The 17,373-nt window shown below is 35.5% G+C and overlaps 2 protein-coding genes across 9 annotated transcripts in view; both read right to left on the minus strand.

Moving 5' to 3' along the window:
• Window positions 1–2,145: 2,145 nt before the first annotated feature.
• Window positions 2,146–10,075, minus strand: LOC128243699 (coiled-coil domain-containing protein 113-like). Its single transcript, XM_052961605.1, has 8 exons — window positions 9,939–10,075; window positions 8,837–9,137; window positions 8,280–8,435; window positions 7,922–8,002; window positions 7,318–7,473; window positions 6,470–6,577; window positions 5,924–6,079; window positions 2,146–2,914 (listed from the first exon to the last, which is right to left on the minus strand). The coding sequence occupies exons 1-8, from the start codon at window positions 10,046–10,048 to the stop codon at window positions 2,825–2,827; spliced, it is 1,158 nt and encodes a 385-aa protein (XP_052817565.1). The 5' UTR covers window positions 10,049–10,075; the 3' UTR covers window positions 2,146–2,824.
• Window positions 10,076–12,579: 2,504 nt separating this feature from the next.
• The window catches only part of LOC128242679 (septin-7-like), a 51,215-nt gene continuing 46,421 nt past the window's right edge, over window positions 12,580–17,373 (minus strand). For 7 of the 8 annotated variants that reach the window (XM_052959929.1, XM_052959931.1, XM_052959925.1 and 4 more), the window contains 2 exons: window positions 16,153–16,167; window positions 12,580–15,268 (listed from right to left, as the gene is read on the minus strand). In XM_052959929.1, the coding sequence (XP_052815889.1) occupies window positions 15,235–15,268; window positions 16,153–16,167 (49 nt within the window). In that variant the 3' untranslated portion in view covers window positions 12,580–15,234. The remainder of the gene's footprint in view (window positions 15,269–16,152; window positions 16,168–17,373) is intronic. The other variant, XM_052959926.1, reaches the window with a different exon arrangement.

Genomic DNA, 17,373 nt, shown 5'->3' on the forward strand with positions numbered 1-17,373 from the left:
AGTCCCACTTTAATGAAAATTGTGGTCTTCCAAGATGATTGAGCAATTATTGATCAACATTTGCTGAAGGGTTCTAACTTTTTGTATTGTTGTTTTAACACTTCTTATCATTTGCCACACTTTATTTCGTATTTAAAAAAATGTGCATTTTACAAACCATGAGCGAGTCACTTTAATAAGCGGAGGACAGTATTTATGACAACGTCATTCTGACCTAAATTGTCAGTTTTATGTCTGATTGCTTTATCTTCTTAATTAGGGATCCATCCCATATTAAGTTCATCATGTATTGTGTTATACACAGCCGCTGTTCATTCTTTTCTGAATTTCGCGCATGTTTGTCAGTCACGGTTTATCTATTATATTGTAATAATTTCAAGACTTGCCAGTGGATAAATATCTGGTGTATTTCTAGCTGACTAGAAAATTAGCAGGCTTGAATAGGTTCAAATTATGACGGGCGGGTCCAGGAACTGACGTAAGAGGGGGCGTAACTTAAGGGCGTCACCCCTCCCTTAGAATAGATTGTTTTTGTTTAAATTCTGGCCACGGATTGTTAAGGGTACTCCCCATAGAAAATTAAAAAAAATTCGAACTGTTGCAAAGGGGGCGTAATTTATTACTTTTTTCTCCTATATTGAAATAAAAAAGAATATTTGATGATGATATGGGATGGGGTGGCACCGGGTGCACCGCACCCCTAGTCCTGCTAGTGCTAGTCATACGGAAAAAATGCGAGAATGAGACAAAGAAATATCGCGCCATCGATTCCGTTGGTCTTTCAATGTTATAGAACTGAGTACTTATCCACAGATTTTCATTCGACCAGTACCCACATTTAAACAATTCGATTGCTTAATAATAATATTGTTTGACTATACATTGGCAAATCGATGAAGAGCTTGAAAATTTCCATATAAAATCCTACCACTAAAGAGGCGCGGGTACCGTCTCCGAGGCTTAGTGGTTAAGGCGTCCGCCTACAGAGCTGGAGGTCGTGGGTTCAATCCCGGACCGCGTCATACCGAAAGACGTTAAAAGTTGGTACAAGTAGCTCCCTTGCCTGGCGCTCGGCATCTAAAGGGTAGTGCTTGGAAAAGTGGTTCAACCCAGGAAAGTTGTATCCCGTGTATCGGTGCTTTACACCGAGCACGTTAAAGAACCAAGAGGTCTCTTCGCAAAGAGCTAGGGTATCGCACCCGGATCTCTTTTATCTCACTCTGTTTCTTCAAGTCTTCCAATGTATGGATTTGACTGCGAATTGCCGTCACTTCTATCTCATGTCACTTATGGCATTTAAACACAATTTAACTCGTGATGGCGTCACGGCGGGATCAAGCCATAATGCAACCAATGGGCGCGGACAGACCTTGATGAACTCATATAAACAACAAAACAGGTCGTGGGTTTGAGCTCCGCCAGGGGTACTTTCTCTTGACCACTCGAAATGGACAACAGTTCCGGTCTCTACTAAGGGAACGGAGTGTTTCTGTAAGCAATCAGCTTTTGTCACGATCGAGCTAAGAGAAATAAGTATTAACTTAAAACTACACAGAAATTGATCTTAAGTGTTTTACTGCCCCGATATACTAGAAGTTGAGCATTTGCTTCAGGTACGGAAAGTTGCGGGGTTAATCCGCGGGTGCGTCAAACCGATAAACGTTAAAATGGCGTCTATCCCTTGCCTGGGGCATTACAGAGGTGGAACTGGGAAATTCTGAGTTGAAAGTACTGTATACACCCCAATGTATTGGGGTCACGGACATTACGGTATGAAAAGTTGCAGGGTTGATACGCGGGTCCGTCGTACCGGAAGACGTTAAATGGCGTATATCCCATACCTGGAGCATTACAAGGGTAGAAGTGGGAACTTCAGAATTGCAAGTACTGGCATAACCCCAGGAAGGGTATATCTAATGTATTGGTGCTTTACACAGGGCATGTTACAGAACCAAGAGGTGTCTTCGCACCCCGATCTTCTTGTATTTCGCTCTGTCACTTCAACTATGATTATACCGAGATGGGACTGGGCATTGCTGCCAATTCTACACATGTACCTCATGTCAATATTCGTGATGGCGCCATGGCGGGGTCTAGCCTTAATGCAGTCAATAGGCGTGGTCATAAACTCATAATGAACAAACATCTTAGTTTTATTCATTCACTCATATGAATGCATAAAAACAATACCATGCAGTGTTCCAAATATCACAATGTGTTCCATTGAGGAATCAATGATCAAATATATATATTTAATTACATCACCTATAAATATCCATCTCTTTCTTACAATGAGAATACAACATTTACATGCAATATAAGTTATAAATACACATGAAATTGTTGGTATAAAATGAAATATATTATAACAGTATAACAGATTAAAACAAATGCATAATAAATCTTTACAATCACTATACACAGCATATAGGGATCACATTACAAGATTTTTAGATTGTTCAATAATGAAAATAAGTTATTTACATAATTATTATAATTGTAGTTCAATTCATTCCAAGCGCGAAAAAATCCTACCTTAATCCAAACTCTTAGCCGAAAATCTGGTAATCGGATGCAAATTATTATGTAGTAACATAATATACAAAGGTTAAAAAAACTAAATTAAATTTTATATTCCTTTTATTTTGTCTTCATTCTTAATTCTTTCCATTTAGATATTCACAGAAACATCAAAATCAAGACACACTAGTAAATATATTCCACAAAACAAGTAAGTCAGTTTCCAAAAATTGTTCTAATTACACATATATTTACATACAGATCACAAGTACATATTACATCTGCCTGCGCCGTTTGTTGCGGCCTAGTGGGCTTCCATCATGAAATACTGGTTGGCCTTTTGGTGGCTTGTCTTCAGCTGTTGCCATGTCTTTCTGTGAGTTCGCAGCGCCATCTGACAAAATACACAAGAACATGACTTAAGTATGTATGTGATATTGAGGCATGAATTTTAAAGTCAATTTCAGGACATTATTAAAGTATTATTACATATAGATTTATCGGTCTTGCTACCCGTGTGCGTATTGTTACTGTGTACTAAGTTTCATGAAAATAGTCTAGATGGATGTCACTGAGGCTATTACCCAATTTCATGAAAAATACTTATGTCAAATCTTCATCTCAGTCTCAACTCATTTTACCATATAGCATCAAAAGTTGTTAAAAATATATATGTGTTGCACCTTTTAAAAGCACATTCTATCTTGATTAACGCCTTTGGTCAACATTCCGAGGGAAAAATATTCTACAGCCAAAAAATTATTTGACTACAGTTCACTCAGGTGTATTTTTTGCTCTTATATTAGATTCCTTTAAACGATAAAAAAATTGTTTTTATCAACACAATCTATGAGAAAATATGTTTTCAAAAAATATATAAACATTTTGAATCATGCTATGCTTTCATGTGGTAAATTGAGTTGAGAGTGAGATTGAGATATTTGACTTGAGTATTTTCTGATATTGGGGCCAGATATTAAAATTTCAGTCTGTAAATGAGCCTTTAAAACAAGTAAGAGTAACAAAAATGCTTTTTTTCTACCAACAGTAAGATTATATGTAAGATTTGTTTTGGATTTCTTTGACAATATTCATAAGGATTGAAAGTACTTTTACTGTTTTTGATATTGCTGGTAATAGGAAAAACATTACATTATTATTTGGCACCAATTAAAGATGTGTTCCTTTTTTCTAAAATAGGTGTAATTTCTGAATAAAAAACCTGATAATTGATTCCTTTGATGATTTAACTTCATAAAACATTACAATTCTTATAATTTAAGTTATAGTGAACAATATATACATAAAAAGCCAGCAACTGTTAAGGCTGAGTAGTTTATATAGAGACTTGTAAGAAGCAGAAATGGGTCTGGAAAATATGATGCAAGAAAAAATATGACATCAATGGGCCCTTTGTTCAGAAAATTATAAAAGTTAACAAAGTTGTTATCAACACCATTGTTACTTTTTAAATCTTTACTCCTCTGAAACTTTCATGGATACATTTGGGATCTGAAGTATTTAAAAAGGGTCGGTAGAGACTTTTTTAACGGTTGATATGATCATATCATGAATTTTCACCCTTCAAAGTTAACAATATTGTAGTTGATTATGTTGTTAACTTTAACAAAGCTCTGAACAATCGGCCGAACGTTTCATTTGACAGCCAATACAATTGTGGCACCCAGGTCAAAGGTACCTTCAGCGTTACAGTTTAAGTCAGGTTTTTAAAAGAGCAGGTTACTGCAGAAATGAGACAGGGTGCTGCAGGAAAGCGACAGGGTGCTGCAGAAATGAGACAGGGTGCTGCAGGAAAGGGACAGGGTGCTGCAGAAATGAGACAGGGTGCTGCAGGAAAGGGACAGGGTGCTGCAGGAAAGGGACAGGGTGCTGCAGAAATGAGACAGGGTGCTGCAGGAAAGGGACAGGGTGCTGCAGGAAAGAGACAGGGTGCTGCAGGAAAGGGACAGGGTGCTGCAGAAATGAGACAGGGTGCTGCAGGAAAGGGACAGGGTGCTGCAGGAAAGCGACAGGGTGCTGCAGAAATGAGACAGGGTGCTGCAGGAAAGGGACAGGGTGCTGCAGGAAAGGGACAGGGTGCTGCAGAAATGAGACAGGGTGCTGCAGGAAAGGGACAGGGTGCTGCAGGAAAGAGACAGGGTGCTGCAGGAAAGGGACAGGGTGCTGCAGAAATGAGACAGGGTGCTGCAGGAAAGGGACAGGGTGCTGCAGAAATGAGACAGGGTGCTTCAGGAAAGGGACAGGGTGCTGCAGAAATGAGACAGGGTGCTGCAGGAAAGGGACAGGGTGCTGCAGGAAAGGGACAGGGTGCTGCAGAAATGAGACAGGGTGCTGCAGGAAAGGGACAGGGTGCTGCAGGAAAGCGACAGGGTGCTGCAGAAATGAGACAGGGTGCTGCAGGAAAGGGACAGGGTGCTGCAGAAAAGGGACAGGGTGCTGCAGGAAAGGGACAGGGTGATGCAGAAAAGGGACAGGGTGCTGCAGGAAAGGGACAGGGTGCTGCAGAAATAAAACAGGGTGCTGCAGGAAAGGGACAGGGTGCTGCAGGAAAGTGACAGGGTGCTGCAGGAAAGGGACAGGGTGCTGCAGTAAAGGGACAGGGTGAAAAGGGCACATTGTATTTAAGTTTCAACTGCCATATTAATGTTAACTTTGTATGTATTTATAATCATATAATAATCTTTTAAACAAAACAAAGGAAATATTTGATTATCCAAAGCATTCAATTCCGAAAAGGCAGAATTAAGGGTGGTCTCTTGAGGGCAGAGGGATGCTACTAAAAAGAGCAGGCTGCAGCTCTATTCTATAACTCTTTGGCTAAAAACCTGAATGTGTTCATGTTTTTTCCCCAAAAATAACTACGAGAACCATTTCTGCTTTATACGGTTCAAGAACTACATGAGTATGTTGTTCTGAGACGAGCACGCCACTCCCAGTTTCCCCTTCCTCTGTTTGTCTGGCCCTGCCCATCCCCTCCCTCCCAACTCCCCCACCCTCTCAGGCTGCTGAACTTCTCCACAAGTATCACTTGCAGTTTCTAGGTATTCCGATGGATAGATGGTTGTGGGAAGAAAAAATAGACAGTGAGAAAAGTAGGTTAGAGAAAATTGGACAAGATGGAAAAATACAGAATAAAAGAAAGAATGCAAAAAAAATACACAAAGAAAGAGAACAAAAATCTTTTAAAAATGGATAAAGTTGAATGACTTCTTCTTAAGCAAGTTAACAATAACATAAGTGAAAAAGAATACTCAAAATCCATTGAAAAAAGGCATAGATGGATTCAAACACAATTTTAAAACACCAGAAATTATAGTCAAGAACGTCGCAAAAAAATGTATGTGATGATGTTTACATTACACCCCTGTGAGACGACACCTACCTCTGCAATATCAACCTTCCTCTCCCAGCTCTTGACTTTCTTCTGCAATTCATACAGGTCGGCCTTCTCTGATACATACTCCATCACCTCTGGCACGCGGTAGTCCGCCAACTGCTGACGGAGCTTTTTGTTTCGACGCTCGGCTTTTGCCCTCTCCTATACATACACAGGATGGTTTGGTGAATGAAAGTTTCAATTAATATCAAAAAGTAGGAGTATGAACCATTAGAAAATGTTGTAATAATAACATGACAAATTATGCAGCTATTGATAATTTACTTCATATTAGTGTTAATGAATTGAAATACATTTCATAAAGGTTTTTCATACTTAAATCATGTTTTTTCATCAGATAAGCCTGATAAGGACCTTACTTAAATCTTTATTCTGTAAATAAACCAGTTGTACTTCATTATGTGAGGAAATAAACAGGCTGTTTTCTCCAACAATCTTAAACCCATCTTTACTTTAATACCGGTAACCACTGGACCAACTGAACCACAAAATAAATATATCAATACATGAATATTTTAGACAGTATATTACCTCTTCCACTACAGTGGTCTCTGAATCTATTCGTGTGAGCAGATCATTACGTGATGTGATCTCTGACTTGAGTCTCTCAGACTCCATGGTCAGGGTGGACAGCTTTTTCTGAAACACATAGCAACTTTCAGCATAATAAACCACAGGTATATGTGTTGCAGCTGACACTAATAAAACAAAGTTTTGTACCAGGTTTGAGAGTGTTTTCTTTCTGTTTATCTTTGCATTTACTCTCACATCAGAGAAGTAACAAGGCTTACCATTCAACAACGAGCCTGTGGATAAATACAATGCTATCAACTTTAACCACATGCTTGTTTTGAATACTGTCCTTGACCTAATGGAACATATCAGAAAAGTCACTCTTTTTGGTGGTTGAAATTCTATACTGTAACACTCGTACTGAAGCGCTCATGTATAATTTCAATCACTCAGTTTGTAGGTACAGTACCTATAACTTGCACATCTTGGAACTGTATAGAAGACATTCAGTAGACATGCAGAAATGGTTAATAACTTACATACACTAGATTGATCTAAATTTGTGTCATTACCTAAAAAGAGTGAGTGATCAGTCTTAGGATCAAACAAGGGATGATAAACAAATCACTTTAAGTATTTTAACATATTTCATTGCCGTTTACCTTCATCGTGATCAGTATTTACAACAATGGTATAGAGTATACACTAAGCAAATGGGCAACTTCTTCCCTATGAGCACATAAACTTGATAAGTATTTTGCCTTCAAGTAACAAATCAAAAGAACAACCAGAACTAAGCTACTACCTGCCCCATACATCTAATAATACGCTCCGTCACCTGTACCAGTATCTACCCATAGCCTTACCTTGTAGGAGTTGAGGACCTGTGTAGTGCTACCCGTCATCTGTTTGAGGCGGAGAAGATCCTGGTTTCGCTCATCAATCTTCTCCAGGTACTGCTGGTTCTCAATACGCAGCTGGTTAAAGTCCACCTCATGTAAAACCTCACCCATCTCCTCTTTCTATACACACAACAAAGAGAATTACGTTATTGTTCATTTAATACTAATATATTTTAACTTGATTGTTAAGACCGATGTTAGTGGACATAGAACACGCTTGAGTCTGTTTCTTGGTTAGAAACCAGAACCAGTGTCATTTTAATGAGGCCATAAGAATGTACCTGTGGTGGGCCAAATTCACTACCTATATGAAGTCAGACACCTTTGGTCGAGTGTGACACCTTTACCAAAAAGCCCTTTCACTCTTTAAGTTGATTGACTCATTTGATCTCTTAAAGGTAAATATGTTAATCAGGTTCCTTATTAAGATACGGACTGAAGCTTTTTTAATGTGTATAAAAATATATTGTAAAATTGATTCTTATGTCTTAAAATGATTTCTTTTTATTTACCTTCAAAAACTAATATATGCTAATATCTTGTCATTTAAAGATGAATTTACTGGTACCTGTTTTAATTGCAAATGAAGCTTCTTTTTCTGAACCTTCAGAGTTGAATTTTTCAAGCGCAGTTTTTCTATCAAAGTATCCTGAAATAAAGTTAAGAATTCAAAATGAAGAAAAACAAGAAACATTACAGTACCACATATAGATAAACTGTGAGACTGTGTGTGTGTGAATAGAAATTATTCAGTCAGGATTCATAACACATGAACCATAGCATTTATATCTTAACATGTATATGAATGCATGTTACTCTGTTATTTAACCATCCATGCATGTAAACTCACAGATTAATGCAAAACAAACAACATACTTATATGTGATGAACAAGTAACTAATATTTAGGAATAATTATTAAATTACTCTTGATCGAAGTCTGTCCTCAAAGTATCTGACAATTTTCTCTGCAACAACTTTCCCCTGGTTGGATTTATCCGATCCCTTCATTATATCCCTGTCAAACTCGTAGGACTCTTTCTTTGTCTCTGCAAGCCTTAAATCAGCCTCCTCCATAATTGCCTAAAATGTCAACCAAAATTGTAAAGAAGATTTGCTGAAATTATACAACAGAGTTTGAAATAACTAAAACAATCAGGTACAGAAATGTTGATGACAAACTACAGAGTGCTGTTCAAATAACTCAAAATATATTTTCAGAAGTTGCATGCCACTGTTTTGATTCACTGTGGCTCAAAACAAAATAAGTTTTCTTCAGTCTATGATTTATATAAACAACTTTGCTTTGCCGTTCATTGACATGACATATTTACAATACTGTACTTTTAGATGGTTAATTAAGTGCAGCTTACATTAATCATGAAAAAACACTTCAAAAATATTATTAAATTACCAGTAAATTCATTAAATTACCAATGAATACATGATATATACATGAGAAGTTATCTGAAGCAGTGGCATACCTTGTATAAATCCAGGACATTTTCTGACTCTTCCTTCAGTTTATCAATTTCTTCTCTCAGTTCTTCAATCTCTCTTTGTGCAATGTCACATTTTTGTTCTGCTGAGAGGCGGAGTGATTTGTCAATATTGCTGCTGCGTGACTTTGACCTTTTCCTGTCCACCCTGCGGACGAGGTCCTGTGATGATTGAGAGGGTGTAGCGCCAGTCCCGGGGGTGACCCCACCCATGTCCTTGGGTTCAACCCTCTCCAGGTATTTTTCAAACATGTGGGTTTCTGTGGCAAGCACTTCATTTGCTCGGCTGAAAATTGACAAAATATTGAGCATTCAAGAAACAAAGGGGTTCAAATGAAAGAATTTCTGAGAACCAAACTGTCCAGGCCTTTGATAAGGACCATATGTGCTACAAAGGTAATGAAGCACTAGGATCCTGGATCTGGTAGCCACATTCTCCAGTGGCGTAAAAGGTAAACTTTCATATCTACTGTATCTCAACGTCTTCATGACAGAAATGTATCTCAGACTACCGTTTATGTTCAATTTTCCTTATCACTATAACATTGAAGTTCAAGAACTATGACAATTCACAACACTTCATTATGGATTGATTTTAGGTAAGGTTGTCGCCTTTAAAACAAATTAATCTTCATGATAACCTGTGCACTTGATCAAAGGTAAAGCCGAGGACAAGTAAAATTGTCAAAGATAAGGTTTAAACTTCTTAGGGTCAGCTTGCTGGAAAGGGCCAGTTAAATAAGATTTCTTGCCTTAAGAAATAAGATCAGAATCAAGGCTTATTTCAATAGTTCAAGGCATTGTACCTAAATTAACGTATTATTTATAATTTTTAATACAATATTTTTGACTAATGAGAAATAGATTATAGATATTATACAGCCAACTTTTTCTCATTTCCAATAAGATAAACAATTTCATAAACATTTAACAGTACTGTTAAACTACAAATCTCTTATTCAGAATTTACTAAAATCAATACAATTTATAGAAAAATGTAAACATTTGTAAAATCACGTCACGGGCACATAGAAATAAGCAAAATGGGCTCAAAAGTTTACTAAATTTTGCGATGAAACTAACTTACATTGTGTCTTCTACAAGTTGGAATAATTGTTCGTCTGTTAAGTCCTGTAGCGGGTCTTCTCCAGCCTCATTACTTGTATCGTGAGTATCAACACTTTCTGTATCCGCCATTTTGCTTGTTGTGTTGCTAATGACAATATCCGGGTTCTTCGTAGCAGTCAACTGTTTTACTAGCGCGGAGCAGGCAATCGTTTAATTTTAACAGATAATTACTTAATAATGCTACATGCATTTTATAACTTAATCGATGTGTAATACAAAATCATGTTAAAATTATTATTCAGAATGCTTCAATTATACCCATTACGACAGTCTAAATCGTTAAATCGATCCATGTGAAGATGTCCGGTTATGAATAGATAATCGATCTATTATCATGTAATGATGAAAACTGCCAGGGTATTAAAGGTACCGCTAGTTTAATAGTACGTGCATGCATGTGCATTTGGTAGCCATTGGTCACATCGATGACAGCCTTTTCAATTTCTTGACTATATTTTAAATCAATATTATGCTTGGTGCAGTCAATATTGAAATGGCCTATAATTAAAGATGCTCTTTGAGGGCCGAGACCCTGCACAACTTAATTGTTGTTCATGGTTCAAATTTTGCCTTCCTAATAGTCAGCATATATAGTGACCGATTGCTTAATTCACTCATTCCATCAATTTCAGTTTGACGGCGTTTGATTGTTCTATTCGAAATTGGCCTTTATATTTGAACGTCTGCGGAGATCCGTCTTCGAGCATTTTCAATACTATGACTTTACACCTTCAAATGACTGTACTTAATTGCATTTTTTTCATTTTGAAATGAGTTTTATATATTTAAAAAAAGGTTACTTGCTCGCCCTGAAAGCTAATTAGATTTTCACATTTCCACTCCAAAAGTCGGAATCTTTAAACCAAGTAGAATGTTGTTCTTTTTTCCACGGGAACTGTTCCTGTCACTTGACCACTGAAAGTGACATTATAATGCCATATCTTCATAAGCACACACTTGTGAGCAAGTCATTTGAGAAAAGATTGTAAATCGGAGAGCAAAAAATTGGGCATCGGCTTATACATGAACTTGTAGTTAAATTGTTAAGCATGTTATCGTCGCTGGTATTTTGAGCTTTTCGATTAAGGGATGAGCCTATACTGGAAAATACTATTCGTGAAAAACGTGACCACTTGTATGTTTTATGTGCATGAACGTAAGCCTCAGAGGAGCTGTCTTGAAATTATCATATGATCACTGTAATATCTAGTTATCTATAATGGAAGCGCTTATAATTGAGTTTCGATTTCTTGAAATGCGGATACAGATTGCGAATACAGAACACCGAGAACTGGAATACATATATACATGTAGCTGCCTCATTCAAAAGTTTTATAACGGAATATTCGTCTTTAATTACGTATATATGTATCTTGAAGACATCGTGCTTACAAGTGTGTTTTTGTGCAACTGCAACAACACCGTTGCTAATGTTCCCCTTTCTGCAATGACTAAAAGTATAATAGCAGATCGTGTTCCATTTAGTTCATACATGTATTTTAAAATGCTAACGTATATCACTGTTTTAAAAGCCTACATGTAATACTATGTGTTTATCATATAAACTAAAGTTAGACCCCCAATAAACTGGGATTAAATTCACCGTTCTAAAGCAGGAATCACATTTAACGAGAAAGGTGTTATGATGCGTGTGGTCCGTTTATGACTCTCGTGCAGTGCCGATTGGGCCATTACCATGTGCCTATAAACAGTATTTATATTTGAACTTGTGACTACTCAGGGCGTGTCCCTGTAGTGTTCATTATATTATTGATTACCTACGGACGCTGCCTAGAAATGGGTACATTTCTTTTTTAACATGCCCTGATGCAGGTAACGAATTGTAAATATCTATGCATGGAATTAAAAAAGGTCACATTCAATGTTTTTTTTTTGTTCCGTACATGTAGGTCAGGGTTATCTCCCGTCTGCCATGTTCTACATAGAAGTTTCAATTCAATTCATTGCTCAAGATTTAGTTTCATTAAAGGGGCATTCATCATAAAATAACATGTTAGCAATGAATTATCTAGCAATACCTCATCCAAACACTTGTTCAAATATGGAGTCGAAAATGGCTTCAGTATATAAGTCTTTATCTCCTATGTAAAATGTGCTACCGTAATGCATGTACGAGATCATGTCAACTTAATATTGATGCACGTTTGCCATATCATATATTTTGCAAATTGTACCACATTGGTCTATGACCTTCTGGGAAAAGAGAAATAAACTCGTAATAAACTTGTATAAATAAATAGTTTTATTCAGATTCTCTGTAACAGTATGGCTTCTATAGCATATACCATTCAACTTGGGCACACCAACCTGATGCCAATATTCCACTGAACTGTTGATTATTTAAATCTCAAGGGAGAATAACTGTAAACATATTATGGTCAGAGTTATGGGCCATGGAACAGGTGGACATTCTGTCTCTTTCAACATGTAATCCAAGTCTAGTGTGAATATCTTATATTATTGTTTTAGTTATGGGGAATGGTTCAAGTTTTCCACAATGTCACTGACGGCGTCAACAAGGCTATCACTATAACTGTTTTTCTCGAAACCCAGGTAAGCTAAAAAACAAAAACTCGACACAGTTTTATCTGTTTTATTAAATGTATAAAAATTATCAATGAATAAATGAATACACTTAAAATTACAATGATTATTTGATCATGATGAAAATGGAGAATATTTAATGATGATCATGGTTTTGAATGACATTGTTATAATACCACAATACCGATACATATACAACACAAGCTACAAAATAAAGTTTCCATTCCATCCCAAATGAACAATGAAAAAGAATCAACAATTTTATCCTTAGACGAAAAAATCCCTAATCACTTATTTGAAGTCAATAATTTTTGATGTCGTAGAAATAACATCACCTGAAGTGAAACATTATGGAAGACATTGCCATGTAATTATGTTCTAAGAAATTGTACAATGGAAACAATAGTTTACTATGACATATAGACAGGCGTTTTAGGATAACATTACGTAAACCTGATTTGTTTATCAGACTTAGAAGGCATTAATGTCGAGATACAAATATACAATGGCTATTTAAGGTTATATGGTTGTATTGCACTAGCAGGTATTGACAAAATATATAATAAGTTCAAGATTATTATAAGTAAGGGGTTTACTATAGTATGAAAAATAAATATACATTATTTACTTCCATTAAATATGATGCTTGGCATTTTACTACTTAAAACTAAGTTATCAACAATGTCCTACAAATAAACAGCTGACAGAAAACACTGCTGCGAAAACGTCAGGAACAGAAGAAGGGTATGTTTCATCCGCACAATGATCATTCAAACATGTTTAAATACTTGGAAGAAGATAATACATCTGTTACATGTAAACAACAATTGAATGTCCATGTATATGTCCAAAAAGGGCTAATTATGTTGAATTGTCCATGTATATGTCCGAAAAGGGCTAATTATGTTGAATTGTCCATGTATATGTCCGAAAAGGGCTAATTATTTGAATTGTCCATGTATATGTCCGAAAAGGGCTAATTATATTGAATTGTCCATGTATATGTCCGAAAAGGGCTAATTATGTTGAATTGTCCATGTATATGTCTGAAAAGGGCTAATTATGTTGAATTGTCCATGTATATGTCTGAAAAGGGCTAATTATGTTGAATTGTCCATGTATATGTCTGAAAAGGGTTAACTGTATAAAGTCTGTATTCCATGATTAGATTTCTTGAACTTTTGAACACATTTGCTTCCTGATTGTTTTTATCAGTTTAAAAAAGCAATGTCCAAATTCCAGATTATTTCCTTACACTCTAACCACAAATCTCAACCGTGCTCTTTTATTATAGGAAACACTTCAATAATTGCTGACAAAAAGGCCACATTTATAAATAGTTAATTCGGCACCCCAAAACAACAAAAAAAATACCCGCAACCCAATTATTTGTTTAGCCACTCAGGGGGTCATAACTTTTGATTCCATTTTAAAATAGGGAGTCGTAGGTTTGGGTAGAAAAGACACCCCCCCAGCCTGGCCCCCAAACCTATTACCTATCTACCACACCTAAAATATGGGAGGGGAAACCCCCAACATACTATTTATTAATAGTTGCCTTATGGTACAGAAAAATTGATCCTAATAACAACATTGTCAATTTAAATGAGTTTAGTAAATAAATGAGCAGTTTATTTACCCTGTTTCACTGTCTAACTCATTCTGGGAGAATTAACAACATATAGAATTAACACATGCGGAATAATATTTTATGACAGTCATTCAATTTCAAACCACTCAAATTTATACCAGCTACAAATCCTACCGACATTGTTATAACATAAAGTTGCCTAAGGAACTACAATTTTACAAAACGCCACCTCTTGGCATCTTGAAAAGCGTTAAAATTAAAAGAACAGCACTTATACATGTATGTAAAACTGACAATACTTAATGACAAAGGCAAGAAGTTACATTATAAAACTGACATGAAGAAAGAAAAGACAACATTTAATGAGAATAATTGTTTTCTAAGCCTGCTTTTGAGCATAGTAATACAAGTATGAAGAGTTAAGCATACATAATTTTGAACGTCAATGCCCACAGCTTACATGATACACGTGTTAAAGAATGGTTAGAAATGATATTCAACCTCCACATGGTTTCATAGGGAACTTTCATGGTTAATTCTATTCATAAATTATGTTTCAGGATTCACTGACACGCAGGCAATGAATTTTACATGTGCGATAGAAAGTTGAAAATGTAAAATCTACACATCATCAGTTAAAACAATACAAAACAAAACTACAACATTACATGTATCTGCCTCATGATTTTGGCACTCCTTTGATTGGTCCATTTAATGTTATAACACACTTATTATTTCACGAAACACTCGTCCAATGACTAACCCGCATTTATACTTAAACCTGACTAAGCTACACTGTTGAACTTTCATTTTTTTTTAGTTGTTATAAAAAATGGTTAATTTTGAAGCTTGAATTCCATTACAATTACTATCTGTTATTATTATTATCTTCATGTTTACATAAGCAATAAATGTTATATGTATTTGTAGTTAACCTTATATCTGCAAATTGAAAACCGAAGACGGTATTTTTTTTGTATATTTATAAAAGATCTCTTTGAACACATGAACCAGTCTGGTAGGATGCTGCCTGCTCTCTGCCATTGTTATCCATTTCCCAATGGAAACCAAACTTGTTACTCTGGCTACCATCTGTCCCTCAGAATAATCCTTTTTTTGTTTTTTTGTGCGCACTGAAAGAAATATAACAATCACGTATGATAAAATTGACAATTATAAAACGCTTGTCGTTCATGCATAAATTATAGGTATTAATAATAACTGATAACGACAATACTGCAAGAAGATACAGGTAGAAACTAAACAAATCAATATAACAACAAAAACAATGTTCTACCTCACGGTTACACTAAGGTATTAATATCTCTTGGTTACATCACACCAAATGTTAGCACCCTCTTAACACCAAAAAATACTGTATTTATTTATTTACAAAAAAATTCAAAATATTCTTAAAAAGATTATTGTGCAGTTGAAATACATGAAACCTACATTTTGAAATTATTGAAATATTTACTAGTTTTCAGGGTTTGGAATGATGGATGGTTAATATTTACTGGCTAATTTTTAATAGATATAACAATTTGAACTTGCTGTTGCTAGAAGCCTGTGCGTAGATGGAAAGCTGACAAGACATGATATAGTATTGTATCATGTCATACCAGGTGAGCAGTTGTAAATACGGGTTGTTTTTCAGGAGAACTTACAAAACATTATTACAAAAATTGGCACGTGTATTAACTTATTAAGCAATATTTTTTTTTCAATTCAAGCACTTAATTATTTCTGAAATACATACAAACTTACAAGACTCAAATTAAGATTGACTGGTTTTAAGACAAAGTATTGAATTGAATTGAATTGATTGTTCTATGTGTAAGCATCAAATTAAAGTATAATATCATATATAACTTAATGAGTTGATTAAGTAGTGTGTTAAGCCTAATACAAGCCCAAATGCTGAACTAAACTCATAATAACCAGAATTTCAAAATGTAAAAATCAAACAAAAAATACCACTACATAAGTGACGAGGAAAATAAAACAAACGAATTACCCCTTATCTTTGTGGCTAGAGAAAAAGAGTAAACACAGATATCAACTACAACACACATGTTTATTGATATACATTGGACACAACAGTTACTTCTGAAAATTTATTACCATTGTATAATATAATCAAGTGTATTTAAAGCGGACTTTACTACTAAAATAAACTGTTGATTTCACTTGTCTTTATACCGTTACATACAGTTTTTATGTAAAAGACATGTTTTTTCTTCCAAATGTACCGTTTTTCTTCCTAATGTACTGTTACTTGTAAACAAATAAGAAATAGAATTGTTTTGAAGCAATCAATACACTAGTTCCATGTGATCAGTTTCCTCCTTTTTACTAACATTATTTTCTCAAATATTTTGAACAAAACAACAGGTACCGGTAGTCCACTTATTTTCTTAAAAGTAAAACATCCTTGATTCAAGCCCAAAGTGTACAAATTGCCTTTATCAGACTTGAACAATCATCTTTAATGCATTTATAAAATAGGACCTCTATAAATTGATGCTTTAGAGCCAGAAAAACACAGATTTTATATTTTAAATATTATGTCCCATTAATGCAAGAACTCAATATATATTTCAACCTATGTTTAAACAAGCTTAAGTGGTGGAAAATTCCCACCTGGATTAAGTGGCCACCTGTCTTAAGCAGCCACTTTGTCCTTTTCCCAAAAGTTGCCACTTAAAACATGTTTTACTGTACTTCTATGTACATATATTGAGTTCTTCCACTAGGGTGTTGATCTATAGGTTTCCATTTTCTAAAACACACAATACTATTTGTGACATCTATTCTACATGTGAATTCCTCTTCCTCTTGGTGTCAAAAGCCAAAGACACCAAGTAAAGGCATGAGAATAAAAGTAACAAAGGTAACCATTTCTCCAACATGCCATAATGCATTTCAATCTTAAATCCCCTGATAATAAGCTTTATTCCCTTTATGAAAAAAAACAAAATATTTAGAAAATAGCATTGCAAATGGATGAACAGATGCCAAAGCTAGCCTCTTTCAATTGGTCAAGGAGTAAAACAACATTTAGATGAGCCCCAGTTATGAGGCTTGCTACATATATGTATAATGTCATAGCGTAACAGGACTGGTGTAACAAGAATATCTTGAACTAACGTTTAGTTTTAGCCAAGGTAATAAGTTCTTTTAAAGACTCTTGACTGTTGTTTCAGACTAGTGCTATGAAACTACATGTACATATATA

This window comes from Mya arenaria, chromosome 8, assembly GCF_026914265.1.
Source record: "Mya arenaria isolate MELC-2E11 chromosome 8, ASM2691426v1".
In the NCBI taxonomy this organism is placed as follows: domain Eukaryota; kingdom Metazoa; phylum Mollusca; class Bivalvia; order Myida; family Myidae; genus Mya; species Mya arenaria.

Bases quoted from the DNA above. Each gene is read 5' to 3' on its own strand.
- LOC128243699 (XM_052961605.1), bottom strand. From the start codon at position 10,048: ATGGCGGATACAGAAAGTGTTGATACTCACGATACAAGTAATGAGGCT. The intron at 6,080-6,469 runs GTAATATACTGT...GTGTATGTATAG, and splicing joins AGACCACTGTAGTGGAAGAG to GAGAGGGCAAAAGCCGAGCG. The intron at 2,915-5,923 runs GTAGGTGTCGTC...GTATTTTGTCAG, and splicing joins GGAAGGTTGATATTGCAGAG to ATGGCGCTGCGAACTCACAG.